At 36.0% G+C, this 20636-nt stretch overlaps 1 protein-coding gene across 1 annotated transcript in view; it reads left to right on the forward strand.

The window, feature by feature from the left end:
• The window catches only part of aff2 (AF4/FMR2 family member 2), a 332688-nt gene that overhangs the window by 183123 nt on the left and 128929 nt on the right, over window positions 1–20636 (forward strand). The window contains exon 4 of the mRNA XM_002934547.5: window positions 20225–20269. Within this exon, the coding sequence (XP_002934593.2) occupies window positions 20225–20269 (45 nt within the window). The remainder of the gene's footprint in view (window positions 1–20224; window positions 20270–20636) is intronic.

Genomic DNA, 20636 nt, shown 5'->3' on the forward strand with positions numbered 1-20636 from the left:
TTTCTAAATTCATTATGATTCTTGTACTTAATTCTTAACAGTTTGTGAAAAGTATAAAGAGCTCACTGTCAGTAATATATTTAGCATAAAGCGTATTAGTGACATGCCCTTTAATTTAGCCTGTCTAATTGGCTCTAATTTAGTGAGATTGCATTAAATTACACCCTTTAATATAGCAGCGTGTGTAGGTCAGAAAACTCATTCTATCAGGAGAGGCAATTTTCCTCATTGTTACACACTGGAAGTTGTTTTGATACAGAGAAAAATCAATGTAACAGCATTCTAATGCTTGTATAACTGGGTTTTTTATACTGAAACTGTTTGTATTTAAACAAAAAGTCCATCTTAGAATTTACATTTTTGTTATTGTGGATCTGTAATAATGATTGTGGATGACTAGCTAAATAAATTAATTAATTCAGTACTCAATTGCCAGTGGCATTAATGCAATGTTGGCAATAAGATAAGAATTGAGACTGTTGAATTAGTTCCCAGCATGAAGCCAGGAAGTTTTCAAGTCGGCCAGCAAACTGGAATTGTCCAATAAAAAAATAGATTTTCTATAATGTAATGATAATATTCTTACACCATGCACAAACCTCTCTGCAGACCAAAATTGCCTGTTGACCCATCTTGGTCATTTCTCTGGCCAAAACCATGACCGCCCTTGTTGAAGTCTAGTTGAGGCTTGGCCAGACAGTGATAGAACCAGATGGAAAATTCCATTGAAAAAGGACTATTTCAGTTGATGGATGCATTCCTATCCCAAGAAGTTAGCTTAGGCTACCATGTGATCCTGTTGGTGGCCCAGGAGGTTTGGACAGTCTATGGACAGCTTAAGAGAGCTATTATGTCAATCTCCTGGTGCATAGGGGATGATGTACAGGTTCAACAGCCATGTTTCTCAAGTTTTAGTCTATATTTCCATTATCTATCTGATCTTGGCATAGGCGGAGGGTGACTTTTTCGTTTGGGGAGGCTAAAGATGGCCCATACACAGACTGACCTACAGCTAATGTGACACTTAGTGGATTCGCTGCTGGTGTAAAAAATTAACCTCCCAACTACCTCTTGCCGTTCCCACTGACTCCCAGGGATACTGTACAAAAGTGCGGGTGGGGGGGATTTTTTTTTACCCTAAAATGTTTAGGATGTAAAAGCATTCATATGTGCACTTCTGTTAGGAGATCTGCAAACATTTGTGTTTGTGATCAGTTAGCTTAAAGGGGTAGTTCGCATTCAAATTCACTTTTATTTTTAATGGTTTTTCAGTTATTTAGCTTTTTGTTCAGCAGCTCTCCATTTGGTATTTCAGCAGCTATCTGGTTGCTAGGGTCTTATTTACCCTAGCAACCAGGTAATGGTTTAAACAAGAGATGGGAATATGAATAGTAAAGGGGCCTACTTGGAAAAATAAGTAATACAAAATTATAATAATAATAAAATTGTAGCCTCACAGAGCAATATTTTTTGGCCCCCATTTGAAATCTGGATAGAGGCAGAAGAGAGGCAAATTATTCAAAAAAATTAATTAGGAAGACCAATTGCAAAGTTGCTAGGAATAGGCCATTTTATAACATACTAAAGGTTAACTTAAAAGTGAACCTCCCCTTTAGATGTGTTTATGTTAGTTTTATAGCAAGAAAGGCAGTGGGTACTGACTCCCCATTATATACAGTGAGATGCAGTCCGTATTTACAAACCCAGCACATTATATACAGTGAGAAGCAGTGGGTACGGATGGCAGATATTCCGGCCCTGGCACTATAACACTGGCACTGATACACAGCATTGGCTCCACTGTAACTTACTATAAATTAACAAAACAATGACAACAAAAAAAAATAGTAAGTGCAAAAAACAACAACAAATATATAAACACACAATGAGCTTTGTCAGAGGGAAAGAGTTAACTTACCCTCCATCTGTTAGGGTAGGGGATAGATTATAAATTATTATAGATGTCAGGTCAGGCAAAAAACAATTTAATGTCAGCTAGTGATTCTTTAGAACTGTATAGTAACCTGTGTATAGTACCTGTGTATAGTACCTGGGTATAGTACCTGTGTATAGTACCTGTGTATAGTACCTGGGTATAGTACCTGTGTATAGTACCTGTGTATAGTACCTGGGTATAGTACCTGTGTATAGTACCTGGGTATAGTACCTGGGTATAGTACCTGTGTATAGTGCCTGTGTATAGTACCTGGGTATAGTACCTGTGTATAGTACCTGTGTATAGTACCTGGGTATAGTACCTGTGTATAGTACCTGTGTATAGTACCTGTGTATAGTACCTGGGTATAGTACCTGTGTATAGTACCTGGGTATAGTACCTGTGGGATGAAAACTGCAGCAAAAGTTGAGAGTTGGTTCTTAAGTAAAGTTACAGCCTGGAGATTCCTCTCTTCAGTCTTCTTTTTTGCACTGCTTCCAGTTTGCAAAATCTCCCAATCCCTGTGTGCATCTGTGCTCTGATTGGTCAATTTTACTGTCTGTCAAGAAAGCTGTGCTCTGATTGGATTCTCCAATCAGAGCACAGCTTTCTTGACAGACAGTAAAATTGACCAAGAAAGATCCAATCGGAGCACAGCAAAATGGGCTTGCAGGAACCTATTTCCAGGACAGTGCAGAAACAGAGTTAAGTTTTTTTTTTTTGTTTTTTTTTGTTTTTTCTAATGTGCCAAGCAGGTTTGGGGAGGCTTAGCCTCCCCTAGCCTTATGGAAAATCCGCCTATGGATCTTGGTAAATCCTCACCTTACTTGTAGCAACAAATTTCCCTCTAATTTTGTTTACACTGTGTATCCAAAAAGGATTTTGTACACACCTTTTAAAAATCATGTGGTCAGATGTCTTAGGAAGTACTGAATTATATGTATTAAATAAAGTTTTCTGTGTGCTCCACAGTATTTGCAGGGAGCTTGCTGGGAACAGTAGCTTATGAATGGTGAATTCTATTTACTGATACTGTAACTGTTGTATGGTTTGTCTGTACACATTGTATTTGACATTAATTGCTGTAACGAAAGACTGGCCGGTTTCTTATTTAGAAGCAATTAATGGCTAGACTTCAGTAACAATACTGGTCTTTTGTGAATACTCCAATGTCGTGATGGCATCCCACACACTAAATGCATAGATTTGGCTGGTAGTGCTGATGCTTCCTGGATACTTGGTGAGGTGTGTCACTGTGTTATAATTGTTCTGATGAAGGGTGGCTTGACTGCCTGAAACTTTATCATTTTTGTTGCACTATCCAAATAAAAAATGTAGGTAACACCTTTTGTGAATACTTACAGTCAACCCTCCACTGTTGTTACCAGTAAGTTCCAACAACAGAGGACTATTAGTTTGCAATGCCTCATTTCAAAGTTTCTTTCTTTCAAGATACAGGGCAAACTTATAGAAAAAAATGACACTCTCAGGTTTGCTTCGTTCTTGATAGTCTTTATTTTATGGCAGTGATTTTAATGCATTGAAGTTTCAAAGAAATGTTATTTTACCCATTCATATCTATGAATGTCATGTTCGGCTCTGTTTCTGGATGTAAATTAGTTCAGTAAATTAACATTTTGATAGTGTATGTCTGCAAAGGATGCGTAAACTTTGATGGAAATCTGCGTGGGAATATCCATTATAGGCATGTGCAATGTGCTTGAAGATTTCAGTGACATATTTGCTTTTTCCTTGTAAAGAAGAAATGATGACAAGGATGGTCAGCCGAAGCACTCAACAACAAAGGCAGCTAATCTGTGGCGCAGCTGGGAATTCTGCCTTTGTACAGCTTATTACATTCTGAATATAGAGGAGTGCAAAAGTGTAATTTCCCATTAAGAAATACAACATTGCTGTTCAGCCATGTTCATTTTCATGTTATTAAAAAAGTATTTGAAAATTTCCTTAGCATGACAAATCTTAAAGGGGATCCAAACCCATGAAAAACCATACCACCCATGCACAGCACCCCCTAGCTCTCTTAAATTGTCCTACTTATTATTACAGAATATATCAAGTATACTGAGTATACTCAATAAAAATACACAATTCAGCATTAACTTTTGGTAATATGTATATATTAAATTTTACATTTGACTAAAGATCCCCTTAAAGGAAAAGTATACCACTAAACAATTTAGGTCTCCATAAAAATATATAGTATAAAATAGCTAGTTTATAAAATCCAGCTTCGTCTAATTTTCATAAAAATATATCTTTTTAGTAGAATGTGCCACTCGATAACTCTAAATAGAAAAATGCTGTTTTAAGTACTAAGGGCCGCCCACTGGGATCATATGATTCACAGTGCACACAAACAAACCAAGGCACACATACCTGCTAGGCCACATCAGCCAATTAATGTTCAAAGTTCTGTCTTTTACTCCCTCACTTATTCCAGCTACAGTTAGAGCTGCGTTACTTCCTGTCAGGTGATCTCTGAGGGAGCACACAGCCCATCCCAAAATGGTGGCTCAAGAGAATAAAGGCAATATTTACTGATTATATGTATTCCAGCTTGGTAAGATTCTTTAATAGCACGCTTAATATAATATAAACTATCTGTTGGGCAAGTATTCATTCTGGGGGTATAGTGTTCCTTTAAAGGTCTTTTTGCAGTGGGTTATTTTCTTTCCTGCTCTGACTTGCCGCAGGCAGTGTTGGACTGGCCCATCAGGATACCAGGAAAACTCCCGGTGGGCCCAGGTGTCAGTGGGCCCTCCTATTCAACCAACCATTTGCCTCGTATGCCTATGCCATGGCCATTACTCAATTCTATATGAAAAGAAACTGAAGAAATAGAGAAAAAATAGATAATAGTATGTAAAAAGAAGTAATTAAGAAATTAAAGAAAGTTAGTGAACAGAGAAGGGGAGAGTGGGCCTAAGATCTAAGGGTTGGGCTCTTGGCACCCCAGTCTAACACTGACCCAGGTGCTGTAGGACACAGGGAATTTTGGCATTCATTCAATTCAGGGTAGTTTGCCATTTCAGAATATACCACAAAAAGGATTTTTAATTTAATTTTAATTGTATGACATTATTTTAAATAACATATTAGATAAATTTGTTCTTAGAACCCTTCTAATGCTTCCCAGTAGCAGCTCTATAAGACAGGTCAGTGACGATATAAACTAACACTTTGGTACATTAGTTGCTGGTATTTACTAACAGTAACTGAAACATTCCAACAACTATTGTTTTAAATTACAGGTATTGGACTTGTTATCCAGAATGCTTGGGACCCGGGGCTTTCTGGATAAGGGATCTTTCCATAATTTGGATCTCCATGCCTTATGTCTACTAAAAAATCATTTAAACGTTATTTAAACCTAATAGGATTGTTTTACCTCCAACATGGATTAATTATACAGTATCTTAGTTGGGATCAAGTACAAGGTATTGTTTTATTATTACAGAGAAAAAGTAAATCATTTTTAAAAATTACATTTTCTGATAATGGAGTCAATAGGTGATGGCCTTTCTGTAATTTGGAACTTTCAGGATAATGGGTTAACGGATAAGAGATCCCATACCTGTACAACAGTTCCTGTGTAGGGTTGAAGTCATTGGTGATGAGAAATTGTAACAGAATAGAACTTTAGTTACCAGTTGTACTACTGGGAAAAATGGTTGTTGGGGAGGGACACAAAACTAAAAGTGTGGGATTATCCAGAATGCAGAATGAAAAAAAAAAACTTCCTACTATTTAGTAAATATTACTTTAAAGAATAAGCAAGTCTTTTATTTTAATCTCCTAAAATTACTCTAAACAATTTTGTAGCTTTTTACATTGTCTTTTTTAGCAATTCTAATTTCAAGCACTGCTCTTCCCAGCAGTCCCCCAAGAAAAAAGCAAATTATGTTGTCAGCCATTACACAACCACTCTAAGGTCTGGTAGCACTTAAAAATAAAGGGCATTTCCCATGCAATGGTAATTATACCATTAAACAAGGCAAACATTTTGTTACATATTGGCCATCATGTGGCTAATGAAAATGTTCCAGTAAAGTTGTCTTGTCTAATATAAAAAAGTCATTCCCTTAGGCATCCCATATTCTGCAGTTTTATGGGAACACTAAAAAAGTCATATTGTACATACTAAGTACACTGTTCAAAAGTAGAGTTGCGAACATATTTTCTGTGGATTGAATTTCCCATTGTGTGTACCTGTGTACACTGCTCATTTACTTTTCTGCTGGGAAACTTTTGTTGGCCATGTTGTCTTTGGAGTAACAACGGATTAATATTGCAATGTGCCACTGAAAGAAACTTTCCAAAGAGACACAAGTTCATAAACAAAAGTACACTTCTATTACATGATATAAAAAAGTTAGCACACTGTTTTTTGCCCAAAATGCATTGGAGTCAGTGAGAACTTTTTGCTGTGTCTTTCCTTGTGCAAAGTGCTTTGGAGTTAATAGACATTTTTTCTTGAGCCAATAATGCATTGGAGTCAATGGGCATTTTTTTCTCAGTTTCACTAAAAAAAAATTGTGGACAGCAAAACACAGCATTTCACCACAAATCCATGCCTGCTGAAAAATTCTGCTCCCTAAAAACCAAGCCAAACAGAATAACATTTTTCTTTGTCTATTTTCCTTCACATCACTCTCTCTCTGTATCTTTGTCTCGCTGTTGTCCATAGAACATAAGGAAAATGAGTATAGAAATCTAAGACCATGTTGTGAATCCCCTGCTTTTGGCATCTGAGAGATTCTCATCAATTCAATATTCTTTCAGCCTTGAAACCATAATGGACCATCAATGGACCACTGACATTATAATTGTAGTATGGTTTGCTCATGTCTGCTTTTATGATGTCAAACTTTTTATATAAATTATTTTAATACAGTGGCCATTGGAAATCTAGGGCAGGCACTTGGATATACAGTACCTAGAACAATATCACAAGTATGATGTGTATGATGCTGCCATCATCACATATCTAGTTGATGTCCAGCATTGGCCATATAGACAATAGTTGACCATGGGGCTGCTTAAATCTGTCCCTAGTCTTAAAGAAACTTGTCTTGCACAAACAGGAGAGATAAAACAACATTTCTGTTAAAAAGAATCCCAGCCACAACATCCCAGCTAGTGTAAAATGTTTTATGAAATGAATTAGGTTTTATTTGAATAGATACACTTGCTTATTTGTGAGTGTGTGATTCTCATTTAAAAAAAAAAGAATGTAATCACAGTTTGTATTAAAGGAGGATGTTATACAGAGTTCTCGTTTGCAGGCAATCATACCTTCCTGTGGTATAACATTTTTTTTTTTTTTAAATCTTTTTTTTATGCCTGGGTGGTCATATTTTGAAATGCCTCCAAGATCAGCTTTTCATACCACCACATTTTTCATCACATCTGAAAGATGTTGTGCTTTGCATGGTAATTAGCTCTTCTTTGTTTCATTCGATGTTCCGCTCTCACTTTATTCTTTCAGCATATTAACCTCGAATGGCTGGAATCACAGCAAATCCTAGCCTTAGCGTGTTAAGTAAAAGGTTTGCTGTTTCACTTACTGACACAAATTTTTGGATTTGCAGGCTGAGCAACGGATAATTGTTTTACTGTAAGGGCCGCTGGTAGTTATTATTATTATGATTAATAGTTTGCAGGTGTATATATATAAAGATTTCCTCTTCAAATTGGATCAACATGTATGAAATATATGTAGGTGCTCCTGTTGGGGGCGGCAAGTTATATCATCTATTTAATATTCACAAATTAACTTTAAAGACCAGTATGAAATATAAAAATGCTTTCATTAAAGATGCAATATTATGGCCTGACAATATTTTCTGGAATCCAGATTCACTTGAATACATCTAATCCATTAATGGTAAGCACCTAAAGCCAAATTGTTGTTAAAATAATAATGTATTTTATGTTAACGGCTTATTTAAAATGAATATAATTGGGGTTTGGATTTGGCTTAATATTTGGCAAAATCTTTTACGGAGGAGTTCATTTAATGAGACACTGGATGCAAGTTCAAGAGCACAAGGGGTGCAAAAGCCCACCCCGTTAGTTCTCATTTAAAAGCACTTGCGTTCAGAGGCTAGGTGGATAACAAATCCAGCATGAGGTGAAGAACGCAGCAATAAAATGTGCAAGGTAACCCTATCCTTGCTGCCTGCCATCGGTGTTCCCATCTGGGGTGTCTGAATGACGTACAAGTTAGTTGGCATTTAGGGGTCAAAAGAGGATACCTGCTCTCCTCCCCCTGCCCACCCCTAGAACTGTTGTTATTAGTATTTCCTACAGGACACGGTACAAATGCAAAAACATGGTGGGCTGCACATACTTGTGCCCTGCATGAAGCAAATGAACCTTAGTATGTACTAGTTATTATATTACATATTGTGCTGCTATGTAATAAAGCAAAAGCAGCATACTAATATCTTGCAAATATATTCAGTAAGAATAATATTATATTATATATTATATATGAAATAAATGTTTGTCACTCATTTCCGTGCTTATCTACGGAGGAGACAAATATGCAGGTTATACTTTGGTTTGTAATGTAACAGTCTAATCTGAACTTGCTTTTTGTTTGCTGAATCTGGAAGAGCTTTTTACTACTGGCTAATAAAAGCCCATAGAAGCACTGATTGATTCTACTATGTTTCCAGACAGTCTGTCTTTCTCTCTCCTTTCCTAATCTATACTATAATTGTGCTTTTTTTCATATTAGCAAGAGGTACATTTATGTTTGCAGAAATTGATCCATTATTCACATAATCTACAGCGCTGTCCGTGTTAGTTTAGGAAACCTTGTATGGTCAGCTTTTTGGGAGTCCTGCCAAACCTTCATCATGAAAGCTTAATTAGACCAGACACACTGCAACATTCAGTTTTAGAAGCACTTCTATGCTGAGCCTTATGGTCGAAGAGATTATATAAAATATACAGCAAAATACATTTGATTTTGCAGTAGAGGTTTCAAAATGTAGGATTTCTCATATTTAATGTGAAAGTACAGGTATGGGATCCCTAATCCAAAAACCCATTATCTAGAAAGCTCCAAATTATGGAAAGCCCGTCTCCCATAGACTCCATTTTCATTAAATAATTCAGAATTTTAAAACTGATTTCCTTTTTCTTTGTAGTAATAAACCAGTACCTTGTAAGTGATCCCAACTAAGACATAAATAATCCTTATTGGATGCAAAACAATCATATTGGGTTTAATTAATGTTTTATTGATTTTTTTAATAAACTCAACGTATGGAGATCCAAATTACGGAAAAACTTCTTAACTGGAATACCCTTGGTCCCGAGCAAATACCTGTATTTCCTCGTTTCACTAAAACAATGCATTTGCCCCTATCCTCACTCTGTCTATGCTTTTCTTTCCCATACCCCTCTGCTGGCCATTTTGCAGAGCAGCTAAAATGTTTAGTGTGTTTAGGTACAAGGCTGGGGGTAGGCAAGTGGGACTCTCAGGAACCCTCAGTATTGGATCAGGAGGGTCAGGCTGGGACTGTCATGCCTGCAAAATTTTGGATCAGGTCAAATATTTTGCAGTGGACATGTCAGAGCTTTTCACTAAGAAGGTCTGTCCCCAGGAATTCTTTGTGTTGTATATACATTTATAAATACACAGGTTTTAACAAAATCACATATACTGTATTTTATAAGCATTTTTAGGAGATTCCTTTGCAGCTGTGGCATGTACATTACATTTTATTATTCATGTACATTTAATTCAAACTGTATCAGTGGTTGCAGCACATGGATAAAGGGGATTGGGATTTGTTAATCAAGTTTTTGTATTTATTTTACACAGAAATGGGTGGTGTCACATGAAATCCTTCTAGGCCAGCATAAAAGATAAACCTGGCCCTCTTAGTAATAAAAGAAACTAGCTATAATGTTATAATGCTATAATAATATAATGTGTCATGGCAAAGACCTGTAGTATAGTGGTGAAAATCAAATACATGTATTCTGACCAGTGCACTAGTAACTCTAAACCAGAGATAGCAGTATCTTATCTGGTTCTATTTCTATGGAATGTCCGACACAGCTTGTGCTATTCCTGTCAGCTTTCTGTCTTTTATATTTGATGATGCTATTGATCTCTACCCACGAAGGCACAGAACTGCAAGCCCTTATGTATTTAACTGACATCTTGTTGCAAATATTTGTGCATTTCTGTCAACTTTATTCATAGTGTATTAAATTAGGGAGAGTTATCTTCTAATTATAGTCTCCATTCATCACAGAAAAGAGTTTTAAGCTGACTGTCACTAGGAATCCATAGCCCTTTCTGCCTGAAGAGGAAACATTCTTCAAGATTAATAAGTGCACAATAAAAGCTAATTGCTGTCATATTCCTGTGATTTTGCTTTGATTTACTTTCTCTCAAAACCAACACTAAGATTATGACACCATAATAAACTACAGAATAACAATACCACAAGCACTGGGAGGAATGGAAGTAGTAATATTACAGGTGGACAGGTGAATTGGATACACAGAAGCTCTGAACTGATTTGTGCACTTTTATTGTAATTTAATTTAGGGATGTATGCCTAAAATGGACTTTTCTGCAGAAATTTCAAGATTAATTTTATGGTGCAAGAGAATTCTCCAATGAGAATCCTCCCTGCTAATGCTTCATATGGGATGATACAGTAATCCCAGTTATTTTACATACTGTGATTTCTTTGCACATTTGGCTTGCCTATATTACACTGTCATTTAACTTCTAAAGGGGCATGTAGTGTTTAGTAAGATCTTTGAGCTAGAACCAAATGTAGAGACCCTCTCTGTTAAAAGAGAGTCCAAAGTAAACAGGACATGTACATACAGGTATGGGATCTATTATGCAGAATGCACTGGATCTGTCGTTTTCTGCATAAGGGATCTTTCTGTAATTTGGATCACCATACGTTTAGTCAACTTAAAAATAATTTAAACATTACTTTAACCCAATAGGATTGTTTTGCTTCCAATAAGGATTAATTATATATACTTAGCATCAAGTACAACGTTGGTTTATTAATACAGAGAAAAAGTAAATCATTTTTTAAAAATGTAATTATTTGCTCATAATGGAGTCTATGGGAGATGGCCTTCTTGTAATTCAGAGCTTTCTGGATAATGGGTTTCAAGATAACAGAGCCAGTATGTGTATATAAAACAGTGTACATTTAATAGTTAATCCATATTGTTGCTTGATTACAAATTTGTAATGCCATAACATCTGGGTGGAGAAGCATTAGTGTGGCACTTTTATGTCCCCATTACAGTCCAGAAACATCTAGGTGGAATAACACTATTGTAAAAGGTATAGGCCCCCTTTAGGTTGCTGGTGCAAATTATATGTCCCTGCATCCTAAAACACATTTTTTAGCTTTTGGGGGATTATGGGAGTTAAATTATATTATTTATCAATCAAGGCTGAGATATGTGGTATGTATTCTGTAATAACTTGTAAAAAGGCTGGCATGGTATGAGTGGATTATGTATGGGTAGGCACATATAATCCATCATACTCTAGGGTTGATTCACTAAAGGTCAATAAGTTTTATCGCACGCTTTTTTGCGTTAAAATTGACGTGGAAAAAAACACGCGGTTCGCTAAAGTATTAAGTCGCATATAGCATACGGTAATTTTAACGCATGCGTTAATTTGTGCGCCGAAATAATACTAACGCGCGATTCACAAACACTTAGACGCACTAAATATCGCATTTGTCTGTGCGAAAATTACAGTACAGTTCATGAGCTTTTGGCAATAAAATATGGACTTTGCAGTGGGATTTATTCAAGTATGTGTTGGCCCTAGAGTGATGCAGCCTCCAGTTTGCAGGGAAATGGTCATTTTCATAAAAGTAGTTTTACAAAAGTAATGCCGTGTATGGCTAATATGGCGTGCGTTTTTTCGCACGCGGCAACTATTTGTGCGCAATGCGTTGATTAGCGCGTGTTCCGTCAAATACCGCAGAAAAATAGTCTTCGCAACTTAAATAACACAAACAGCATCGCGTCTAAATGAATGCAAATTTACTTTTAGTGAATTGTGCGTTAAAATGTGAAAAATTAGACGCAATAAAATTTTTAACGCAGGCTATAAATAGCACACGTTTTAACGCACTTTAGTGAAAAAACCCTTCTGTGTCATGTGTATAGTGTGCAACCAATGTAATCATTGCTATGGATGTACAAAGAATATGTAACTAATACAAAAGTACACAGTAACTTGCATACAGAGTATGCTAGACTGGGCATAAAATTACACGGCAATAACTATAAGCTTGTAGGATAACAGATCAAAAGATGGACTTGTATAAATGTTTTATCAATAGCTCTTATTGTTATTATTAGCATTGCAGCTTCCAAAGTACAGCTTAATTCATTACTAAGCATCCATGCAGCCCGTTCTAAACTGTATGTCCACACCAGGATTGCTCTAGTACAATGACTGCTGGGGGGCAAATATTCAGTGCACCATCTGTAAAAGCTTTGCACTTGGACCCATAGTGGGTGATGCGATTCTTGGACTATGGCAGCACCTTTTCAAAAGAGTTCACATGTATTAAAAAAAAAATCTAAATCTGTATGCGTTCTTTGGTTGTCATGCATAACACTGAACAAACAGTTTTTTTCTTTTTAGGACTTCTTTGGTTTTACAATGTGCTTTTCAAATAAAGTGCTTGTGACTTAGAAAGATTTATGAAATCCATGTGATGTTAGAACAAATCCATAATTTGCTCTTTTGGCATCATTTAGAATAAAATGATGTATTTCTGACAGATGGGCCTTCCGATGGGAATTAGCCCAACGAGTTTCCAGTCTTATGTGATATCAATTGTCTCTCTGTTGTATTTGAAGGAAATTGTTCTATTGCCTGTAAATATTCTTTTTTCTCTTTGGTAAAATGATGCCAACCCAGTGAGAGCAGCAGTCACAGAACTTAAATTTAATAAAGCATAGCATGATCTCGTAGCTCTTTAACCATAAAGAGCATTTGCTGCCAACATTGGAAGCCATTACAATTGATTTCAGTTGGAAACCAGAGTCTGACGTTTGTGCCCTGGGAGGCACAAAGAACTTTGTGCGGAAAATGCTAAAGTAAGTTGAACTTTGAATTATAATTTCAAGGACTGTGTAGTGATACGGATTAATGCTTTAGCACAGAATTTCTGAGGTTTCGTGATGCATCTAGAGAGATAAAATATGTCTAGTCTGACAGTTCCAAAGGTCATTGTTAAAAGAAAATCAGGTGTCTTTGCAGTGATAAAGCTTGTATAGTAATGGAAAGTCAAAACATTCTTTTCTTGTGCCCTGTTCTTTATCCACTTGTATTATTTGATTCAATATTTCATACATACTGCTGGAGTGCATTCTTTTTTGGGGATCAAAACCCTCTTGTGTTATAATCCATGGGTTTCTGTCATAGATTGTTATAATAATCAATTAGATATTGTATTCAAGGACAACTCTTAGATCACTATATGTGGGTAAATGGGAGATTTAACCCTAGTTCATTATAAAATGAAGCAGTTATAAAGTACAATATACTTTGGTGCAGGCCTGGCAGAGGTGGGCCATGCTGGGCAGTCACCTCACTGCCCTCCCATCCCCCCATGTGCATGTGCAGAGTGAAGCCATGAACGAAGGGGGGAGCATGGTTACAAGCAATGCTGGGGGGAAGCGATCCCGGACTAGGGGTAGACAGAAGAGGTACCTGCCGAGTCCCCCCCATATATTTCCACAGAATGTTTCATATGAACACTATAGCCACAGAGATGATCTGTGAAGGGCCACAAACTTTTAAAGGGCCAACCAGAATTGCTGCTTAGAAAAGCAGGTAATAATTCATTTTAATAATTCACATTCATCTTAATCGTCAAAACATTCCATTTCTATGATTTATCGTTCTTCAATTGGTTAGAATTCCCTAAGTTTGGTCACCAGTATTGTTTGACAAAAACATTCACAAATATGTAGTAGCTGTGGGTGCAAATGTTACTAGAGTGAGTTCCCAGTTGGAACCAACAATATGGCAATTTCCCTTAATATGTAAAAATTTGATAATAAGATTTTTTGTACATGTAATATGCTTTGTACTCATCCTGTGCACTTAAAAAGTCTGGTGCACTTAAAAAGTCCTGTTCGCATTTCATAGCAATACTTCCCTGACCTCAGCTCCCTATTCATGATTTCCACATGGATCAAAAATAAGGTATTCTTATACAGGAAAGTTATTTTTTTATTTGTATTTTTTATTTGTATTTCTGTATTTCACCCAGGGTTGTGCATTATCTTTAGACAACATATTATACACAATGGGGTAGATTAAAAAAAAAAAAAAAAAGTTTTATAAATTTGTATTTTGGGTGTAGGTGAATATTTGTCCTTTTTTTCCCTTGGGTATTTATAATTTGTCACTTGAAATTTCCAAAGTACAAAGATGCCCAAGAAAATTTTCAAGAATAGTGCTAGGCATAGGGTTTCCTTGACTGTTATGCTAGATCATATTACATTTTTTTAGTAAGCAGATTGATTTTTATTGTAACCATCAACTGCATGGTACTAATGAGAAGATGGGAGAGAAATTCCAGCAGCTACAATGGCAAAACACTACTTTTATTAAATATTAAACAAGCCATAATAGCAGTTGTCGCATTTGCTGTAAACACTGTCATTGGGTATAATAATACCACAGTGCTGTGTTGGGGTAGTATTGCGGCACAAAATAATACACCCACTGTGTGTAACCAAAATAGTGATGTCCTCAGAACCTCTGCAGTAAGCCAACAGTTGATTATACTGAGAAAGATGAAGGGAATAGTTTCCAACAAGACAGGTTGGAGTTGGCACCATATACAGTATAAATTGATTGTTTTCTCTCCAACATCACTTAGATAGGCTGTTTTTGTTAAGTAAAAATTGCTGGTATTTAGGTCTTGGAAAATGTAAGTTTGATTGTGTCTGTAGCACCAGTGATATAACACTTACAGTTCATTTAGAAACAAACCTATTAGGTTTCAAGAACTCCATAATTTATCTATTTAGGTTCTTCTTTGCATACATTCATTTGTAATGTAAACCTGATCTTTCTCTGCTGCTGCTGCATTTTTAAATATTCAGTTTGATCAACTGCACTGTGTTTTGTGACTCTGTACACTGTGTTCTGCAAAGATTCATTTGCATTTGGTAAAGCATCATAAATTCAGATACACTGAGTTTTTTTTTATATTATATTTTCTGTTTATAAAGGACATTACAATATAAGTAGAATATACTAATTTTCACAGAGCGTTCTTTAAACAAGATTTTTTAATGAAGTTTTGCATGTCTAGGACTAATTAGATTTATCATGTCTTTTTAAATGTAGTGCTGCACATTTAAATGCAATTCAGAGGGTGAAATTGTTTGGCTAACAACGCTTTTCTATTTATGTATTTGTATCTGTGCAAAGTTACATATTGTATCTCAAATATAAAATAATGTATCATATACTTTCTCTTTATAGCCAGCAAGGCATGTATCTTTAGTGCATATTGCTAAGGCTAGGGGACAATTCATGAAACAATGGAATTTAAAGCCATGTTTCTCATAAAATAATAAGCCTGGATTTAAATATCCTTTTTTATAATATGTCCATGATAATGGATGTACTCTTCACACATGGCAAATACTGTGAACCAAATTAAAGACGAATGTGATATGGCTGTGTGTGCCAAATGATTCAAGGGGAAGCATACCTTTCTAAGTAGTGTTGCTACCTACTCATTTTTCTGCACATTGTGTTATCATGGCTAATGATGATGATGTGCATGATGGGATTGGAAGTCCAGCGACTACAAAGATGGTATTCTTAAGCTGTACTGCCTATTAACAATTTTCCATGTTCTTCAAGGCCAGTGGCCCAATAGAAACAAGAGAATCCTCCAGTAAGAATTCTGTCTTCTGTGTTTACAGTTTAACAATTCTTTGTTTCATCTAATCATTATCTGTTGGTGAACACCTAAACTGCATTAGATTCGTCCCTCCTCTGAGGTTTGATTATAGTGCAATATAAGGCAAGCAAAAATGCAGAGTCCTCTTAATATTTTAGAACTAGTTGGGATGATTCTCATTTGATAATAAGTTTGCATCTATATTAAATTTAAAATGTCTACTTTGGAGATTTAATGAAGTCAGGCTGGATATATATTTATAAATGTCCCCTTTTAATAAAGCCTGTTCCACCTGTATGGTGTATAACAGATTTTGCTTAGTGGTAAGTGAATCTTTCCAGTTTCACTGAAAAAATTCTCGAATCTTTGAAAAGATTCGCAAAATTGTGAAAAGTTTGCAAAACGGTGAAAATGGTGCGCGTCAAGAAAAAAAATCTCATGTGCGTCATTTTTTTAAGTGAGCGATAATTTTTTTCCGTGGCGAATTTTGGCACCCATTTCACAAAAAAGTCTGTCAATGGCGAAACACAGAAATTTACTGCAAATCCATGCCTGCCCAATTATTCCGCCCATCACTAATTATGCTTTTAAAACTAGAATGGCTTGGGTTTCTGGGAATTGAAGAGGCAGAAATGGTGGCATCTGGATAGTGGCAAGAGGTTCATGAGTTTAGGATGTGGTGGGATATAAAGTTGATAAGAAAAGCCAAGAAGTCAATAGGAAAGTAGTAAAAAACTTAAGTACAGTCGTAATGAAGAATTAAAATGAAGGATTTAAGATAAGGGAAAATGTCATAAGAATTGTCAGGTATGGGAATGGAAACAAATGCAAGGGGACAATTTATCATCTCTACCCAAAATCACTATTTGCCCATATCTATTAATATTTCTAATAATATTATGTCTCTCACCAGTGCAAAATGTTTGTAGATGTATGCATTTAGCATTTGAATGCCTTCTTAATAATACACTCTTAGAGAGAGTTAATAAATTCTCTGCAAACTGCCATGATCATTTCTACCTGTGTATTTCATACAGTATGTTGCTCTTTTCCCACTTGATTGCGTACTTCATTTGTAGTGAATGGTAGTTTGTATAATAGTGAATGCATGGAGAACAAACTATCAAGAGGAACACTGGTGTTCAGGAGAGTGGGAAATATAAGAAAAAATGAGAGGGAAGTGCTGTAAAAAATATTATAGGTTAATAAATGATACCTCTAAACTATGTTATTCCATCACAGTTAGTGATAGTACTACCATATTCATGGAAATAATATTGTACATATAGCACTATTTAGAATCTATAAACATTTTTGGAGGGTTGTAAGCTGTTCATTTCAGAATTTAAACCTGAAGTTTGTACAAACATTTTTTATTAACTAGGAGGGGCTATGGAACATTGCATAGCGTAAAAAGCTTGCTCCAGTTCTTGTATACAAGAGCAGATAGCATTTACTGGTCACCACTTTGAGTAAAGATTTTAAAGAGCAAATGTGTTCCAAGTTTTCATGGAGAATAACCATTTGCAGTGCATGATTGATGTTGTCAAGGCAGATTACATTTATGACTTAAAGGAGAAGGAAAGGCAATTTGGCATTTTACTGCCAATAGATTTGCCACATTAGTGCCACTTAGAACGCTATATTTATTTTGCAGAAAGCTTTACCATACCTGATTAAACAGTTCTAGAAGCTCCCTCTGTTTGTTTAAGATAGCAGCTGCCATTGTAGCTTGGTCTCAGTAGGTTCTGTGCTGCAGCTCTAGCTGCTGGTAGCTCAGATTATACATTCTTATGGGAGGGGGAGCAAAAAATGGGAGGGAGAGAGAGCTGCACAGACTCGTGCCCTTGCCCTGAAGGAGAGGAAGTCTGACACCGAAGAACATGTTTACACAAAAGAAGACAAGATATCCTGTGTTTCTTTTGATAGAGGACTCAGGGCAGCTTTTCTGTGAGTGCTTATGGCTGTATTTATATAGATCTTTCTGATAAAGTTTTTACCTTTCTCCTTTAAAGAGGGGCTTCTAGGTTTTCAAAATATATAGGGTACAGGGTTCTCCAGGTCCCAAGCATTCCAGATAATAGAGCCCATATCTGCAGTACACCAAACCTTGTTAATAACAATTTTGGTGTATGCATGTTGAAAAAAAGTAACTAAAGAACTTTACATATAGTAAAACATTCCAAATCAAAATCCCCTAGGTCATTTTAGGGACGTTACCACTAGCATAACATTTCATTAAACACTATAAATTTAAATATCATTTTTATGCCTTATTTGCAAGTTTTCATTTGATTTGTCATTAGGCCCTAAACTGAGCTGCATTCATTAACAGAATTTCAAACCACAGAATTGTACAGTGACTATTGTCAGCATTTGCTTCTGTCTGCGCTAAAGCTGTTTTAGACTTGAGTGCATTGTTCTATAACATAATACATCCCAAATTGACTAAGTAATAGTAATACTAATTGAATTTTCCATGGGAAATTTGCAGTCATTTTTTACTGTGCAAGAACTGTTAGAACATTCATATTGATGTTAAACAACAATATGTTATGGGATCTGTTCTGTGGCGCTACTGCCATGAGGCAAGCTGAGGAACTCTCTTCAAGGGGCTGTGCCCAGCAAGTTACCCGGTGGCAGAAAAAAGCTGGAACTCTGATCTTTAAATTTGAATTTGGGCTTAGTAGTTTTAAGGTATGAAGATCCAAATTACAAAAGAACTCCTTATCCAGGTTTGTGACCTGGATAACAGGTCACATACCTGTATGATATTTAGGCAAAGTCAAATGTAGAGTATTGGGGCCAGAACCAGAGGGGTAGCTCTCATAGTTTTGCTTGTAAAAACCTTACCGGAAAACTATGGGGATGATTTATCAAATACCAAATTCTCAATAATTTCCAGCAGTTGGATATTTTCACCATTTATCTAAAATTTGCTGACATCCAGGAAAGGTTTACATGAACTACCACATTTATAAAAGAAGATACATGTGTTAGTTCCTGAAAATATGTTTGATTGCTTTAAGCAAATGAGCATAGCCATGTCCATTTGGAAGTACAAGATCACAGACCTTGATTGTCCTACAAAGTAAACAGACCAAAATTTGGGTTTTTATATTTGCAAAGTCTATGGCTTGAGGATATTTAAAGTATACCTTGGTTTCCCACATTTACCTCCATGCAGGTCCAGATTGATGTCAGGGGCGAGACAGATGTTGTTTGGTGTTTGGCAAATGAGTATGGGGGTGGGTGAATGACAGTTGGGGAAGAATTATGATGTCAGGGATTGCGTTATGTCACACAGGCAAAGTTTTGTCCAGGCAGGCTCTTTTGAACCAGACAGCCCCTGTAAAAACCAGACTGTCCAGTTCAGAACTGTAAAGTATAGTATACCCTAAATTGTTTGATAAAGTATAAATCCTGTTACATATAAATATTATGTGCACCCTCTTGTCTTTGAACAGGTCACAATTAGCACATTTTTGAAGGGAACAAGAGATTATAGCTTGTAACTGAGTTTCAGGTATATCTGAATCTGGATTGTGTTGACTGAAGACATGTAAGCACAGAAATGGTCTTCAGCTCATGTAATATTCACTTTTCTTCAATCGTGCTTTTCATGAATACAGCGCGAAATAGGAAGAAAGCAGTACGACAAGGTCCTATGAAGTGCACTTGCCGTTTCAAAGACTGCTTAATATCTCTTCCTTCTGATCCAGCACAAAGGCTAAAACACATAGTACATACTGAGTCTGAATGAAATGTGTCTGGCTTTACTGAATCTCTTTCAATTATTTAGTACTTTATTTAACCTGATGACACCTTGCCAAAGTGAATTTCTTTTGCATTTATAAAATGCAGCTTTTTAAAAGGAATCAGATACCTCTTATTGTAAAATATATGGACATTGAGGTGTTCCATGACCAGTTTTAAGCACGAGGCCACAGACTTCATGTGACATCATTAAGTATCAATTATAACTGATGACATCACTAAGCAGCATTTAAAAGAAAAATAATTGGAATCAGTGTGCATATTGCTTTAGAACAGGGAAATCTTACCTTTGACCATTCACCTGCCATTGATCTATGACTTTCAGCATCCTTTAATAGTCTTTGGACCCTTCGGTTGTTGGCAGTTGGATAGCCACAGGTAAAGATTTCCAATAATCGTTACTTTCATGACAATGGGAATTGTATTGTGTTCTGTTACTTATCTGGAATAGTACTGCTCTTAAAAAGAATAATGTACTTTGCCTTCATTATCTAACAGGTTTTATTTTTTTCCTTTAATTTAGGTTAGTCTTCCAAATGATCCCAACTGTGTAGAAGAAATCTTACGGGTGAGTATAAAACTTTGTAATGGCCAAAGTTTCCCCGCAATCTTATTTTATGTGGATTTGATGTCCGAGATAGTGAAATTAGAAAAAAAAATGGTTTCATTGATTTACAATGGTTTGCAGTGCTTTCTGTCAGTTCAGTATAATAAAAAAAAAATACCAGTATAACACAAAAAGACCAGCACTTGTTATAGAGCTCAAAAATTCAATACATCAGAAACAACAGGCTTTAGTTGAAGAATTATATCTATCACTACTTTCTACTTCAAGGTCCCCCACCTCTCATTGTTATGTCAGCTACAAGCCAGGCTTCTCGAGCAATGGAATTTTAAGAACATGGTTGGAACATCAAGTTGATAGACTAAATATC

The sequence above is a fragment of the Xenopus tropicalis genome, chromosome 8, assembly GCF_000004195.4.
Source record: "Xenopus tropicalis strain Nigerian chromosome 8, UCB_Xtro_10.0, whole genome shotgun sequence".
In the NCBI taxonomy this organism is placed as follows: Eukaryota; Metazoa; Chordata; class Amphibia; order Anura; family Pipidae; genus Xenopus; species Xenopus tropicalis.